The sequence below is a fragment of the Apis mellifera genome, linkage group LG8 (genome assembly GCF_003254395.2).
Source record: "Apis mellifera strain DH4 linkage group LG8, Amel_HAv3.1, whole genome shotgun sequence".
In the NCBI taxonomy this organism is placed as follows: domain Eukaryota; kingdom Metazoa; phylum Arthropoda; class Insecta; order Hymenoptera; family Apidae; genus Apis; species Apis mellifera.
The window spans coordinates 11,550,546-11,567,959 of record NC_037645.1 but is presented as its reverse complement, the minus strand read 5'-3'; the positions used below and the strand labels follow the sequence as shown (position 1 = coordinate 11,567,959).

The 17,414-nt window shown below is 32.2% G+C and overlaps 2 protein-coding genes across 2 annotated transcripts in view; both read left to right on the top strand.

Annotated features, from left to right (window-relative positions):
* Nucleotides 1–14,914: 14,914 nt before the first annotated feature.
* LOC102655399 (proteasome assembly chaperone 4) lies at nt 14,915–15,728 on the top strand. The gene has a single exon (XM_006568520.3). It carries the CDS (start codon nt 15,283–15,285, stop codon nt 15,670–15,672), a length of 390 nt encoding a protein of 129 aa, XP_006568583.2. The 5' UTR covers nt 14,915–15,282; the 3' UTR covers nt 15,673–15,728.
* A 530-nt stretch (nt 15,729–16,258) lies between these two features.
* LOC551016 (midasin) overlaps nt 16,259–17,414 on the top strand; it is a 114,686-nt gene continuing 113,530 nt past the window's right edge. The window contains exons 1-2 of the mRNA XM_026442519.1: nt 16,259–16,410; nt 16,906–17,132. Of these exons, the coding sequence (XP_026298304.1) occupies nt 16,330–16,410; nt 16,906–17,132 (308 nt within the window). The 5' untranslated portion in view covers nt 16,259–16,329. The remainder of the gene's footprint in view (nt 16,411–16,905; nt 17,133–17,414) is intronic.

The following is a 17,414-nucleotide window of genomic DNA, read 5'->3' as shown; positions in this document are numbered from 1 at the left end:
CTTTCTTCTCGAACCGTAATTAAAAAATTGTTGAGAAGAATTTTAAAAAACTCTAAAGTTGTTTTTCATCAACTCGAAATGTAAATTCTTTCGAAAAATAATTTAATTTTATCGAAAATTCGATATCGTTTCTCTCGAACGATTTCGTGAGAGATAATTTCATTTTCAAAAAAAAAAAGGATAGATATATAAAACGATTCGAAGCGATAAAAGAAAGGGACAAGGCGTTTTCTATTCCCAGGCGAGAAATACGGTAGAAATTTGCGATTGAATCGCTCGATCAATTGTACGTGCACGGGCATATATTGGGTAATCCGATTCGTAGGCCGGCAATAAAATCATTTTTCACAATTTTGCACGCCTATCTTTAACGTGTTTCATAAATAATTGAAATTCGATGCACCAGATGCACGTGGAATTCACTGCATATCCATTGTTCTACATTATTCTTCTTTCTTACTTTTCTTCCTTCCTTTCTTCCTTTCTTTCTTTCTCCGTGTTTTACGCTTTGGAATAAAATTGAAACGCTTTGAAACGCGTTAAAAAGAAGAATTATACCTATAAATAATATTGTTATTGTTCTTGTTAATCGATACTTATGTATACATATATATATATATATATATATATATATATATATATTTGTGAATCTGTTGAAACAGGAAACTACGATGAAAAATATTCGAACAAGATGAAGAGAATAATTTCCAGAAGATTTCATCGAGGATAATTATTAAAAATAAAATTGGACGATGGAAAAAGAATAAATATAATAATTTGTGAATCTAAGGTTAAAAATATCTTGTTAACGAGAGAGGAAGAAAAGGTGTCCATTTTGTTATTGTCACACGAATTAACGAACAACGATGGGACAATCTTTTTTTCAAAAAGGAACGAAAAGTTTAATAAAAATAATAATCGTGATTTCTTTAAAAAAAAAAGGAAAGAAATAATATTAACACGATTCCACTTCCTCTTCCTTTGTTTGTACAAAACTAATCGTTCGAACGGATGGATAAAAAAGATTATATGTGTACACACATATCGGCGATTATTGCATATATCCATACGCAATAAGATCGTGGATGGAACGGATAGAAAATTAGTATAATTAACATTGTACATGGCTGTAAAAGTATGGCTCGGTTTCAATTATATCGGGGGAGGGGGGGGAATAGCTGTTTTTAACTCTGGACGAGATGGAGAGGGGAAAAAAGAGTTGGTTGAAAGAAAAGGAAAAATCGATTTAATAAGCACATCGCGATATTGTCCTAAATGATCGCGAAGCGTGGAAGGAGCCGGTTGTGTTATAAATATAGCGAGGCGGAAAATGGAATCGAATATCTTTGAGAATCCGTTCAGAAATAAACTAGAGAGCCAGATCTTTTTTCCTTTTTTTTCTTCGAGTAGAAGAATCAAAAGTGAATCGATATAGTAGCAGTGTCGAGATAGAAATTATTAAGAAATATTTTTTTTTTCTCTCTTTTTTACGAGAAAAATATTTCGAACTGATTCGAAAATCGCGATCGAAATTGTGGCGAATCGTTTTCTTCGCAATTTTTAACAAATTGATCGATTGGAAATAATTGGGACAATGTAAAAGTTTTTGAATGAAAAATCGAGCTAATTTTGTTCTTTCATCGAGAAACGATTCCTTTTCCTGTATAAAGTTAGGTTAGGTTACGTTAAATTCTATGCGGTGATAGATATTTTATTTATACAATTTTTAACAAATTGCAAATTGATCGATAATTGATTCGAAATAATTGCGACGATGTAAAAATTTTTGAAGAAAAGTCGAGCTAATTTTTTTCTTTTATCGAGAAATCTTTCCGTATTTATTATATTATATTATAGGTTAGGTTAGATTCTATCGCTATGCGATGATAAATACTTCGAAGAAAAATCGAACTATTTTTATCGAGAGAGATTCTTTTTCACATGTAATTGAATTAGATTAGGTTAGGTTAAGTTCTATCGCTATGCAATGATAAATATTTCGAAGAAAAATCGAACTATTTTTATCTCGAAACGATTCCTTTCCGTACGTATTTAAGTTAGGTTAGGTTCTATCACTATGCGATGATAGACGTTGATACAATTTTTAACAAACTGGAAATGTAAAAATTTTTGAAAAAATTGAGCTAATTTATTTTAATTTATCTAACGTTATGCGATGATAAATATTTCGAAGAAAAATCGAGCTAATTTTATTTCGAAACGATTCCTTTCCGTACGTATTTAAGTTAGGTTAGGTTCTATCGCTATGCGATGATAGACGTTGATACAATTTTTAACAAATTGGAAATATAAAAATTTTCGAAGAAAAGTCAAGCTAATTTATTTTAGCTAATTTATTATTCTATCATTATACAATGATAAATATTTCGAAGAAAAATCGAGCTATTTTTATCTCGAAACGATTCCTTTCCGTACGTATTTAAGTTAGGTTAAGTCCTATCTTAATCAATTCTTAACAAATTGAAATTAATCGTAATAATAATTGCGATAATGTAAAAATTTTTAAAGAAAAATCGAACTAATTTTTTTCTTCTTTTAATCTTTTCATATTTATTATATTATATTATAAGTTAGGTTAGGTTCTATTGTTATGCGATGATAAATATTTCGAAGAAAAATCGAGTTAATTTTATCTCGAAACGATTCCTTTTGTATTTAAATTAGGTTAGGTTCTCTCTTAATCAATTCTTAACAAATTGAAATTAATCGTAATAATAATTGCAACAATTATCATATAAAAATTTTTCATGAAAAATCAGAGTTTCAATTAAAAATCTAAAAAAAAAAACGATTCCTTTCGTGTGGAAAAAAATTAGTTACGAAATAATCGCACGAATTACGAAAAAGGAATTCCAACGATTTGTTTCCTATCTACCTCTTCCTCCTCCTTCGAGAAGCAACAGAATCGAGAATTTCACCAACGTAATCAGTTCGTCGCGAATAACGCGTACGTATCCTGTTTCCAAACAAACCATGTAAACCGATACTCTTCCTTCTTTCGTTCGTGTCGCGAATATTTCTCGACGTCCGTTATACACTTTTCGAATATTTTTTGGAGATTGGCTTTCCACGCTATGCATGATAAATTAATCGGAACGGTTGAACAAAAGTTTCAACAATTACGCAAAATTATGAAATCCACGAAAAATTGTAAATGCTGCGATTTCTTTTTCTTCCAACAAAATTATCTTTCCTCCTTTTTCCTACAATGATAAAAGTGAGTACACGAATCAATGGAAAAAAAAAAATCCAATTGGATTTAATAAACGTTCCTTCCTTCCTTCTTTTCTTCCTGCGTTGCATACATCTGAACGCGTACAACGAGAGAAGAAGAGGATGGATAAAAACTTATTAATATTAATTAGACAAACGGGCACGCGGAACGGGCAAACAAACAAACAGGAAGCCTTGCCTTGAGTGAACGAAACGACGCGCGTTATCTGATTTTCAAAAGTACACTCTTGCTCATAAGTAATTGGTGTATATGTCGTTCGAGGATCAATGTCAACAGGAATAGATTGAAGGATTTAAAAATTCTTATTGATCCAACAACAACAAACTTCTTTTCAAGGAATTGGATCGATATTTTTGTTTACTTTCGGTATCCTCTTTTATTGCTCGCTGAAGGTTACTGCTTTTATTTTCAAGCTAAAGGTAGAGAATGGAGGAGAAAGGATTTTAAATAAGGTTTTATTTTGTATAAAATAAAAGAGATAAAGTGTTATGTTATTTCATGGAGAAGAGGGTTTATTAGAATTTTAAGACATTTAGGAAAGTTTGTAGGAAAGTTTGTGGAGTATTTTATTTTTGGATTTGTTTATTTCCTGGAAAAGGATTTTAACCGTTCGTTTTTGCGTTTTTTGGGGTATTTTAAACGTTTATTTCATATATGGAGGGAGAAAAAGGGCAAAAATTTTATAGAAAAGATTTTTATTGTACAGAGAAGAGTTTCAAGCGTGCAATTTCATGAAAAAGGGTGGAATATTTTAAATATGTTTGTTCCAATAGAAAAGAGTAAAATTTTAGGTATTGTATTTCATAGAAAAGAATATAGAATTTTAAGCGTTTATTTTATGAAAGAGATGTTTATTCCATGGAAAAGAATTTTAAGGGGTTTATTGTATGGAAAAGAGTGGAATATTTTAAACGTTTATTGCATGGAAAAGAATGCAAAATTTTTATTTTACAAAAGAGATCTTTATTTCATTAAAAGAATCTTAGAAGTTCATTCTATGTAAAAGAGTGCAATATTTTAAACATTTGTTCCATAGAAAAGAGAAAGATTTCATTTTACTTTCCAGAATTATGGTATTTATTCCATTATATTTCCAAATGAATACAAATTTTTAAGAAAAAAATAGTTAATCCCATAGAAAAGAATTTTAAGAATTTTTAATCCTACAGAAAAGAATACAAAAAAATTTTATTCTTACAGAAATTATATTTGTCCTCTCAAAAAGAATGTTCAAATTTTCACGCACAAAGGAAACAAAATAAGAATTTCACGCCTTCAGAAAGAAGAATTTTCGCCATCAACAAGCCCTTGAACGTATCCTGTATCTCTTAAAAAGAAAAAGAAAAAAAAGAAATTTATATAAGAAAATACAATAACATAAAAAAGAAGAAAGAGGAAGAAGAAGAAGAAAGAAAAAGAAAAAAATAGAGTGCCAGTTAACATAGTCTGGCTCTAATGTAGAAACGTGCAACGATATAAGAAATTCAACAGAGAGATATTCGTATATAACTAGAAATTCTGCCCGTACTAGCAATAGCAATAAATAACAAGTTATAATGATGGCTAGCTTTAACAATTGATTTACTTAATTTACAGCTGGATCTTACGAGTCAGTTTGCAGAAGCAGAAGTGTTAATTTCCAAAACATCAGCGTGACGTTGACACGCTATAAAACACTTTATAGTTCAGGAAGCTCGAAAGTCGTGAGTAACGGTGAATCGCAAGAGTGCCGGCTCAGTTTAATTCACGTCACACTTTTGACGACTTTAAATAACCCTACCTTATAGGCTTGAAACCCACTCTCCTCTGCCTCCGATGCAAACTCGGATCTAGGAGGAAACGAGAGAAAATCAAACGCTCCCTTATCCGCTTAACCCGACGACGACTCTTCCCTTCCTCTCCCCTCCCACTCCTCCTCTGTCTCTCTCTCTCTCACTCACTCACTCATTCTCCCTCCCTCCCTCTTCGCACGATCCGACAATGGAATCGACCGATCCGTCGCAAATTTTTAAATATCCCCCCCTTCCCCTCCGTCACTCAAAAGGGAAGGTAGGGAAAATGAGAAAAAAAGGGTATACACTTCCCTCTCTTTCTCCTCGCGATTTTCTTTCTCAAACTTCCGTCCGATTAAATTAACAATTCGGTCGATTCTTCACTTCCATGATGTTTATCGTACGTAAAAATTATAATAGTTTTCACAGTTTCCACGAGATGTCACGAGAACACTGAAATTTGCTTCCTTCGAGTATTGCAAGTGTCGTTGAAGTTTAAGTGTCTTGATTGAAATTCATTTTCCTTTTTTTTTTTTAAAAGAAGAGAATAGTTTTCACACTTTTCACGAGATGTCACAAGAAGAACACTGAAATTTTCTTTCTTCGAGTATTGCAAGTGTCGTTCAAGTTTGTGTCTTGATTGAAAAAGAGAATAGTTTTCACACTTTTCACGAGATGTCACGAGAACACTGAAATTTGCTTCCTTCGAGTATTGCAAGTGTCGTTGAAGTTTAAGTGTTTTGATTGAAATTCATATTTTTCTTTTTTTTTTTTTTTGAAAGAAGAGAATAGTTTTCACACTTTCCACGAGATATCACGAGAACACTGAAATTTTCTTCTTTCGAGTATTGCAAGTGTCGTTGAAGTTTGTGTCTTGATTGAAAAAGAGAATAGTTTTCACACTTTGCACGAGATGTCACGAGAACACTGAAATTTTCTTTCTTCGAGTATTGTTGTTGAAGTTTAAGTGTCTTGATTGAAAAAGAGAATAGTTTTCACACTTTTCACGAGAACACTGAAATTTTCTTCTTTCGAATATTGTTGTTGAAGTTTAAGTGTCTTGATTGAAAAGAAGAGAATAAGGGAGAAATACGATAAAAAAAAGTCGTTCATTTCAAATTCCTCGTCGCGAGTTAGGTTATGTAAGATTAAGAAAAAAGAAACGTGTCGTCTCGATGTATTCACTTAATCGTATTAATTATGTAATTATTGCGCGTCGCGAAGAAAAAAAAAAGAGAGAGAAAAATTTGCTCGAGGCAAAGAAACGGCGATAATTACCGATAATTTTTATTTTCGGTGTGTAATATAATTACAAGGTACAGTTTAAATAAAAAATAGGGGGAGAGGGGGAGAGCTTCTGCTGGGTGCAATTAAATTCGTGAAAAGTTTTGTGTAATTAGAATCTGTCGTGAATGGAACAAAATAATGAATCTTTGGGGCTTAATTAAAGGGTAATTAAATACCCCTCGCCCCGATTCCCCCCTCCCCTCCCTCCTTCTTTCTTATCATCACGTTTCACCACGTTCGCGAAATATGAAATCAATAATATTCTTGAATTTTTTTTCTTTTTAAAACGTAATTTTTTTTCTTTTTAAAACGTAATTTTTTTTCAATCTCTCCGCTCGAAATCAAATTATTATTATTATCATCATCCACATTTTTATTTTTATAAAAGCTTGGATTTACTTGTGATTAACGAAGAAGAAATTAAGAAAATAAGTATTAAACGCATCTTCGCATCTTCGTTCTTCGACCGTTTAAAATAGGTAGTTGATAATGCTGCATGCGTTCAAGGAATTTTAAATTTTCAATTTTCATGAGAAATTGCTAACCCTCGGTGAATTTTCTGCGAAACTCTGTAAAAAAAAAATAAATAAATAAAAAAAATAAATCAGAGATCGAGGGAAGATTCCGTTCCAAAATCCTGTTATTCCAAGTTTTTTTTAAACAGCAGCCTTCTCCCCTCTCCCTCGAAATAAAATAGCCGGCGTAAAGAAGCCAATAATGAAATTTGATTACCGTTTTTTAAAGGGCACGGAGAAATCCTTCGAATACAAAGCACCTAATAAAGAGTCTCGTCCTCTCCCACGTTCTCAACTTTCTCCTAAAAGGGCCATTAATTTTTTGGTTAAACAGGGCACGAAATTATCCATATCGCATATTTTTGCAAATATTTGCAAACATAATAATATGAGAATATATTCCATTCTTCATTCTTCATTTTGGATTCTCGATGAAATTGTTTCAAAGTTGACAATGCAACATTAACGTCGATCGAAGCTTTTCGAACGTTTGTAAACGAAGGAAGGAAAGTTAGGTTATGTCCTATTTCCAAACTATTTTTTCCCCCTTCTTTCTTCCCCAAATAAAATTTAAACATCCACGAATATATATATTTTTTTTCACTATTATTCACTCGTCATACACGGTTGATGAGGTACGAAGAGATTCGACCGACGCGCATTATTATTTATCAACTTTGAAACGGGTTAAGCGTTCTCGAGAGTCGAGAGTCGAAGGGAGCGAGCAAGGAGTGAGCAAAGAGTGTTCCGAGAATTCAATGAAAACAAGACGAGATATCCCGCGTAATATATCAATGTAAATATATCAATATTTATTAATATTAACGATCGATGTTTCCATTCGAAGAATCGGACGGAACGGCGGAACGGCGGAACGAGATAACTCCACTCGAACGTGCGAAGATGGCGCATTTTGTCGAAGCGATTATCTATTGAGTCGGTCGAAAAGTAATTTCGTTTCTTCACGCGAGTGTCGCTAGTCGAACGTGTTTCATTAACCGCGGAAAAAACAAAATTACTTTCCGAGCGAAACCAATATACATTTATAATACGGTCGGCCAACAAACTCGTCGTGCTTCTACCGACAGCGCACCGTATGTGTACGAAACCAAAACCGCGCCGCATTGCCTCGGAATCATCGAGACATCAGTTGGGACTGGGAGGCGAGGAAATATTCGTGGAGGATCGAATTTTGTTAGACGGTTGGCGAGCAATGAGCGCGGGATCGTGGTTATCCAGGGTTACCCAGCCGGTATTCCCGCAAAGGCATTCGATCGTTAGTTAAAGGGCAATCCGTTAAAGGCTTGGAAGAGACGAAGGGGAGACGAATGGGTCTGGTGCACATGGTACGCACCGCCAAGGCGCGGGAGGGGGAGGGGAGAGGGAGGGAGGAGGGGGACGGAGAGAGTAGGAACGAAACGCGTCCGGAGGGTCCCGTGCCGGCAGATGAATCCTAAGCAATTTCTCGCTGGTCGGGCCTCTTTGATGCTTTGAACTCTCACCGCGCTAACCGATCCTCCTGGTAATCACGCGGCCCTCGCCACGCCCCGAAAAACACCTTCGATCTCCTCGCGCTGCTCTCTTCTTCGACCTTCTCCTTCTCTCTCATCCTCTTCTTCTTTATCCTCATTCTCTTCTTCTTCTTCTCCTTCTTCTTCTTCGTCTTCGCTTTGATCCTTTTCTGCGCTCGAAAACACGAGCTCTTCTCCTCCTTTTTTATCTCTCTTTCTCGGGCCATTTTTGCTCGTCTTTGTCTTTCTCTCTTTCTCTCTCTCGCTCCTTCTGTCCTTTTCGCTCGGTTTCTTGTTTCGCGTTTTTCGCATCTTCTTGCCAGAGCCTCGCAAGAAGAAGAGGAGGAGGAGGAGAAGGAGAAGGAAGACTCCTTTTCGTATACGTCCAGCAGCTCGTTGATCCGCTGCGACTTTTTGATATTCAAAAGGTTCGTTCGGCTTCGTTCCACCACCACTACCACCACCACCACCACGGGCTCCACGCACGCGCGCAAGCGCACGAGCTCGATTCGGATGTGTTTCGCTCCTCGCCACCTGTTTCACTCCTCGTTCGAAAAAAGTTTTTCTACCAGCTTAGTACCACCGCCCGCCACGCTTTCCCCTTTCGCCCATTCCTTCTTATCCTCGCTCCTTCGGGAACAGTTCCGAATATGTGCCGGCTCTTCCACCTTCTTTTTGCGGTTTTTTTTGCGGGATTAATTTTATATTCCTTACTAATTTGACGCACACTGTATCATCTATTATTTTCGACGAAATGAATATATTATTAATATATTGGCGGGATATATTTGGATTCGGTTAAATATAGATATGTTTTTTACGATGTATCTATTATTTTAGAAAATGAATCAGGTATATTTCAGGGATATTTAATTAAATTTAATTATTTTTGTATTTAATTTATGGTGTAATAAAAAATGAATTATTAATACATTGATAATGAAATATTTTCGGTGACTCGATTAAGGATTAAATGGAATTATTTTTTATCGAAAATGAATCAGGTACAGTTATATCTATTAATATATTTTTTTTTTTGAAGATAAATCAAGTATATGGTATATATATATAATATTAATATATTCGTGAAATATGTTTGGAGGCTCGATTGAGTTAAATGGAATTATTTTTACGTCGTTTCGAAAATGAATCAGGTATAAAGTATATACATTATTGATATATTCCTTGGATATCTTTGAAGGATCGATTAAGTGGAATTATTTTTACGTCGTTTCGAAAATGAATCAGGTACAGTTATATGTACAGGGTGTTAATATATTCGTAGGATATACCGTTGCATGACTGAAAAGTTAAAGTTTCATCCCTTTTAAATCGATATTTCGTTGATATATAAAAAAAAAAAAAAAAAAAAAAAAAAATTAACTCTCCAAGTTATAAAACGTGATTACATAATTATAACTCTTATAATTAAAATTCTCGTGGCCGACTTCTCTCCAATAAATGTTAATTGCATCATTGAAAGAGTCGATCAGAACAAACGGAAAAATTGTGGTGTCGGTACGAACTTATCGATCGAGTCTTATTTTGTCAAGTTACGAGCGATTGAAGTTTCCGTTGGATGAAACGAGACGGAGATAGAGCGAGGCGGCGGTGCGACGGAGACAGCCTTCCCTCTCTCTCTTTCTCTCGCTCTCAACGTTTGTTTTCGCTTCTAGAATCGACTTCTTCCTTCGAATCCACGAAGACTTGTTAAAACACGAAATTATCGACGAAGAAGAAGAAGAAGAAGAAGAAGAAGAAGAAGAAGAAGAGATTCATAAGAGACATAAGAAAACTTTACGCGTTCGACGCAAGATAGAGATCGAAAGCGGAGGAGGGGAGGGGACGGAAGAGAGATAGATAGATGAAAATTCGGAATACGTGGGATCGCGTAGATCGCGGCAAACGTCGAAAGTAATAAAATTTCAGGGAGGAGAATACGATCCCATTACCGGTCATGATGCCATAATCACAACCGTGGGATCTGATTTCAAGGTTTTGATCGGCGATTCCGGAGATTGTATCTCTAACGACCCCTCTCCCTCCTCCCCGCGCCCATCTCTCCTCCTTCCTCTTCCTTATCCTCCACTCCCGTACAAGATCAAACAAGTACGTACATACATAATCAGTATAAAATTACGCATCTCTTTGTTAAAAAATGTAAAATCATTCTTGTTTTTATGCATTTCTAAAGTTGTGTTCCATTGCTATTAAATAGCTTTACATTAGCCATAAAGTTAATTAGTTTCCATTGAAACAGCTTAAAAGTCTCTCTGTGTATAATAGTTATAATCGAATATTATTTCCTATCTAAAAGATTTTTAGATTCTCATATATCTACAGGGTGTTTTCGAAATTGTTCGACGAATCGACGATTTGGGGGAAAAGGGAAAGGAAAAATAGGCCATTTCGATTTTTTCAAAACCCAATTGTTTTGTCCAATCCCCCCTTCCCCCCCTCTTTTTCAATTTCGAAACTCAAATTCGAATCGCGTGCAATTCCTTCCCTTCCCCATTAAATTATTATTACGTTGTATAAATTATCATTTTGTAACAACAATTCAGTACAAAATGTAAGGAGGTTTAATAAGTTTACAGTGGGAGCCGATAATAGAAGGAAATAAAAGGAGCGGAATCTCAGATGTTAAACCGTGAGGAAGAAGGAGAAGAACCGTAATCATTAATCAAACTCCCTCGCCCTCCCTTTTCTCGCTCCTCTTCGATCCACCCTGAGCGATAAGTAATTCATTAGGCATTGACTGACTCCGTCCGGCCGTCTATTAGGAAGGCCAGCAAGAGGGAAGATCCGTGACGAATTGAGTAAATAATACACGTGAAATTTGAGAAAGTCCTCTCTACGCCGAGAAACTTGGCCACGACCGAGGAGGAGGGATAATAGAAATAACGATCCACTCCAGAACCTGATTAATTTCCATCCTCGTCCCTTCTCCACATATTATTCCATCCATTCTTTAATTTTTTTTTTTTTTACACACTGCAAATAAAATATATATATATATATATATATGTGTGTGTCAATAAGTTAATTTATTTTTTAGAAATTAAAAAAAAAAAATTCGAACGAAATAGGAAACAATTGTACTACGCTCCTCTAAGGAGAGAGTACAACAAACCGCCTACCGACTACGTCTAAACTCTATCTCGTTCGAGAACGCGAGAGAGGAAGAGGCTAGGAACAGGATCAAGGACACATCGAGAAGGGAGAGGAACGGGCGTGGAGAGGAAGCGAGGAGAGGAAGCGAAGAAAGGAGGAAGAGAGGAGAGTGGAAGGAAGGTGGTGGAAAAGGAGGAGAAGGATGCTCCTAATTCGCAGTTCGGGGCGGGACTTTTTTTTTCGAAGACAGAGAGGGACAGAGAGAGTGGGCCGCGGGTTGGAGCGAGGGAGATGGAGGCAGGCACAAAGCGAGCTGAGGTATAAATTGGTTTGTTTGCCGCGGAGATAAAAGGGGCCGCTAAATGTTATCTTTAAGGTGTCGGATCAACGCAAATGTGGCTGAGTTACTCGTAATTATAGTATACACGGGCCGAGACCCTCGGCCTCTACCTGCCGCGCCATCTCCCTGCCGCGCACTCCTCTCCTACTCCTACCCCCACCTCCGTCCAGCCTCGCTCCTTCTCGCTCTTTCTGCCGCCTCGTTTCACCCCATTGGCGTAACTATCGACCGAGATCTTACCAACGGATCGAGACGGCACTCGTACGGTGGGTTAAAGTAAGTTACGTTAGGTTAGGTTGCCTAAGGAGCGGGGCAATCTTTTTCTCTCGCTCGAGTCGAGACGACATCGCGCTCATTTCGATGAGATTCGATCGATCTCTTTTTCTCGAGAGAGAGAGAGAGAGAATTTTTCGAATAAAGTCTTTCGGTATTCGATTATCTCTCTTTCTCTGTCTCTCTTCTCGTTTTCGATAGGGCTCATCGAATATCGAATATTCGAGATGAGGCAGAGACGAGAATTTTTGATGAAAATTTTTTCGTCGATTATTGGGATGATTATGAGAGGGGGGAGAGAATTAATAATAATTTAATTTATTCGGATGAGGATTTTGTATATTAATTTTGGATAATTTATTGGACAAGGATCGGGGATTTGGATTGTGTTGTGTACTATGTATAATGATGTAAAAGCTACAGGCGATACAAGAGAAATTCATTCATTCCGACTGTTGAAAGTTATTACAGTACGATATCTGTAATTGGAAATTAATATATGAATGAAAATAGATATTTTTTTTTTTTCTTTTCTTTTCTTTTCTTTTAATTTCCACATCTTTTCATAGAAATTTATTTCAATATCTATAGTTATTAATCATAAACGTGTAATTCAAAAAGCATTCTTCTTGAAAAGTAATGGGCATGACTAACATGTTGGTATGTCGGTAACCAAACTTGTCAGCTGTCAGAATGATTTCACGGATATATATTTACGTACTTACTTACATATGTCTTATTATGGTTCATGGGACATTTCATATGAAATCTTTACCATTACGTGTTTCTTTATTATCTAAAAGGTACAATGACAAATTTCATTTGTAATAAATTATGATCAACGTTAATGGGTGTAATAATGAAACATGTAGATATGTTAACAATAGTATTAAATATTTACTTACCTTTTACAATAAAATAAAAATGTATTGAGATATGGAATCGCAGAATATAAATTATGACGCATCATTTTTAAAAGTCGTTCGTATTACGCGCATGTTAGCACGTAGCAACAGCATGCACAGGGGAATTAACAGTGAGAATTAACGGCTAGAAATCCAATTATAAGTTTAAAAATTTAGAAATGATTTCAAAATATACAAGTACTTTATATTTTGATGATAATATTTATACGTGTAATAATAAAATTATTGGTATTGGTTTTAAACATAGTTTTTTAATATCTTACGAGGTATTAAATTAATTTAAAAAATCGATTTCAAATTATTTCATTTAAATTATTAGTGTCTTTAATCAATTCGAGATTAATAAGTTATTATAAAGTTAATCCTTTTGCTTTTTATGATCAATGACTATAGTTATTATATCCTCCTTACCGTCAAGTTTTTTTTTTCAAAGAAATTAAGGGAGATAGTTTTTTTTATTTGAACGCAAAAATTAAATAAAAAAAAAAAAAAAAAGAAAAAATAATTTAAATATTTTAAAATTTAAATAAATCTTAAATTTATCGCACGATTGTATAATATTAAAAATTCGTAATATGTGCAAGATAAAATGCGAAATACAATTTAAATCAAATCACTCATACGTGTACGCGGTGCACAATTTGTCTTTATACTCATCTCGAGTGGTTTTTGAAGATGTTACGCCAATGGGAATGCTTTTTATCTCAGTTTCCAACAAGATGGGACTCCCCATTGGTGCGGCTTGAAACAGCCCCGCGTACAGTGGGGCCAACATTATAGTACAAAATAATAATTCATAAATTATACGCGCCACGACCGTTTAGAGGCTTAGGTATACAGCTCACTGCACATGCAGGTGATTTTGGTGCAGGTATATCAATAAGCCTCGCTAGCTATGTAACTATCATATAGGGTGATTTAAAATTAATTTCATTATTTTTTCATACTTTTTGACGTAAACGTATATTAAAAATCATTTTGATTTTATAATTTATCCAGAATACCAATGTTCGAGTACCTTTTAATTATACGAAATTTAATGTAAAAAAAAAAGAGTATTTTTTAAATTTTAATAATAATAAAATAAAACTGTTACAATATTTTAATATTGTAATATGAATGTACGCAATGTGAATATATAAGTAATGAAATTTGAAAAAGTGCTTATTTAAATAATTTAACAATTTACATTATAATTAACTTGTTATTTTATAAAATTGATATACAATAAAAATAAAATATAATTTTTTGAGAAAATAATTTTAAACGTTTAATTTAAAAATTGACATATAGTATCTGGCGGCACTGTTTTAATTTATATTCATATCGTATTGCTCTTGTGCTTTCACTTTTCATTTTTCAAATATATCTTGTAAATGTATGTAATCAATATATTATTATAACACGTTATAATTCTCCTATGCTTCGAGAGTATATTGAACCTTTGAAACAAAAATGATAAAAATGTGTTCAATTAATATCTCGTGCTTCGTTTCTGATTACGTATCGAGGGTAAGAATAGATAAGGAAAGTCAATAGCGAAAGAAGGATAAAGATAAAGTAAAAATTAGAGAATTACCGCCATCTCTAGAGTATCGTAAATAAAATTTATATATAGACAAGAAGAATAAATAGTAGAAGGAAGATAGAGATAGAATAAGAATTGATTATGAAAGCCATCTCTTGAGTGTTAAAAAAAGAACTTTTTAAAAACTCAAGAGATGGTATTTATTATCAATTGTTCTACTTTATCTTTTGATGAGAACTTATCCAATATTCAAGAGATGGCGCTGACTTTTAATTTCTACTCTGCCTTATCTTCGAAGAAATATCTTTTACCTTCAAAAATATGATCATAATTTTCAATTTTTATTCTATCTTATTTGTTATCTATCTTCTACTGTTGAAAAGATGTCTTTAACGCTCAAAAGATGGTATTGATAATCATATTTTATACTATTTCTATCTTTCTCTTATCTCTTATTTGCTCTATTTAAACTTGCTCTGCAAAATTTACGCGCTCAAGAAACTGTTTCTGTATGTAATTATATTGTACTTTGTGTCTAATTTTGAAAGTTAATCTTGTTTATCTTCTAATTTAAAAAAAAAGTTCAAAATAGATTAGAAATATATATCTTATATTTCACGTATATCGCATAATATATCGTATAATATTTATTATTGGTAAATATAATTTAATACTTTGAGGTTACGTTCTACAAGATCAGCAAGTTTTAAAATTATAACAAAAGTGCTGAATAACAATTTAACAATAGTCTGAAGAAAATATGGAGAATCAATCAGAAGAAATGGTAAAAAGCCAATGCGATTTGAAATTTCATGAATTTATGGCACAAATTGGTGACTTGTCAATTGTTTATCATATGATTAAAATGGAAGATTCTCTTTATGTGTGGGTGGGTAATTATAATGATAATACTATGAATGATTTGTCTTTTGCAATTAAATCACCGTATGAAAAGGAACCAGTTACAACAAAGATAATGGGATCAATCTTCAATGATTGTTCGAGTAATCTTGCTAAAAGACTTTCAAAAAAACTTTCAATGCCTGTTTACATCAGTTTTAATATTTTTAATCTTAATAATTTATCTTTACTACTTATTGAAAAAAGACTACGAGATGAACTTAATTTACATCCTGATTTTTTAATTTAATATTAATCAATTATGTTATATAAATAAATCTACATTAAGCATAATATTTTTATATAAAATGTAATTTCAATTTATATATAATTTGTATTGCAACATGTAAAAAAATTTTTGTTTATTTGTTTCAAAAAATTTTGTAAATAAAATTATTTTCTATAAATTATTTAATTTTGAAATAATTTATAATTTGAAATTGATAATATAAATGTATAAATATACAAATGATAATGATAATGTAAAAGTATACAAATAATAAATAAAAAATTATGCGTATAATAAAATATTTTATTATTATTTTATTTAAATTTTGACGTTATTAGAATGTTTACATTTCGAATTTGTATAAAAAAAGTTAAATGATGATATGATTTTCCCATTTTTTGGGAAAAAAAATATGTAGACGATATAAATTTATTTATTTTTCTTTTTTAATAAAATTATATTTTTAATGTAAATATTAATTGATCTTACTTTGATATTTATTAACGAACTCAATTCTATATAGTATCTAGTACAAAAATATTCTAGAGATTTTTTGCACAGTATTGTAATCCTTAAAAACTAACTTCAATTCGTGCCGTCAAAAACACGTGGTTATTTCTCATTGATTTCAACGTTTATCCAGAATTGCACATGTGATTTAATTTTATATTTTCAAAGATGTTTTTACAAAGTTTGACAACTTTTATTAAGAAAAAGAAAAATTATGCTGAGAAACTTGCGTCTTTTGAGATTGATAAAGTAAGTATGAACATTTTTTTTTAAATATTTTAAATATATTCTTTTAGTTTGTAAACATCGTATTTAACATTTTCTTTATTCTTATTTTTTTCTGTTGTTATTATTTTTTATTCTATAAATTTTACTTATATTTTTTTTTATATGTTATTATTTCTAATAATAAATTTTTTTTAATATTATTTTCATTTAATTACAATATATTAAAAGAAAACAGTATCTTTAATTTCCAATATATAATATCTTTTTGATGAATTTAATGAAAATTATTATGTTTAATGAATGAATATAATATATAAGTTATATATGAAAATTTATAAAAAAATAGAAAATTTCTTTTATTTTTTTATATATTATTTATATTCAGATTTATATATTTGGCTGTATGCATTGAAATGATTTATTAAATAATATTTACAAAAATTTATTATATTAACTTATGTATTATCTTTATTAATTTAAAATTGTTATACATAATATGATGTAATTATATTATAGGAACCAAACAAAGATGAGTACAAAAGAATTTTAGATATTTTGTGTGAATTCTTAATGAATCCAAAATCTACAGAAGATGTTGCTGAATGTTTTCCACAATTATTGCCTATATTAATCTCTACAAGTATCTCAATGGAAAAAATTTCTTTTGATGATGGAGATTCACTTCATAAATTAAATTCTGTCATTTTAGGAAAATTACTTTGCAAAAATCAAGATCTGTTAATGTATGTATATTTTTATAATTCTATTATAATATTTTATATTTTATATTTATATTTTCCTATTATATAATGTATTTTTTTATATCAATATACAAAGTTATTATTATTATTACTATTTAATAATTATCTTCTCATATTTTTAAATAAATTTATTTTATATGAAATGGTATTTTATTTAACATTATAATTTTTCTGTGTTCCACAATATTTTAGGTTGAATATTGAAGAGTGGAGAAATTCATACAAGGATGCAAATAATAATTTTCAAATATTTTTCAATTTATT

Excerpts from the sequence above, each read along its gene's own strand:
- LOC102655399 (XM_006568520.3), top strand. The coding sequence starts at position 15,283 with ATGGAGAATCAATCAGAAGAAATGGTAAAAAGCCAATGCGATTTGAAA.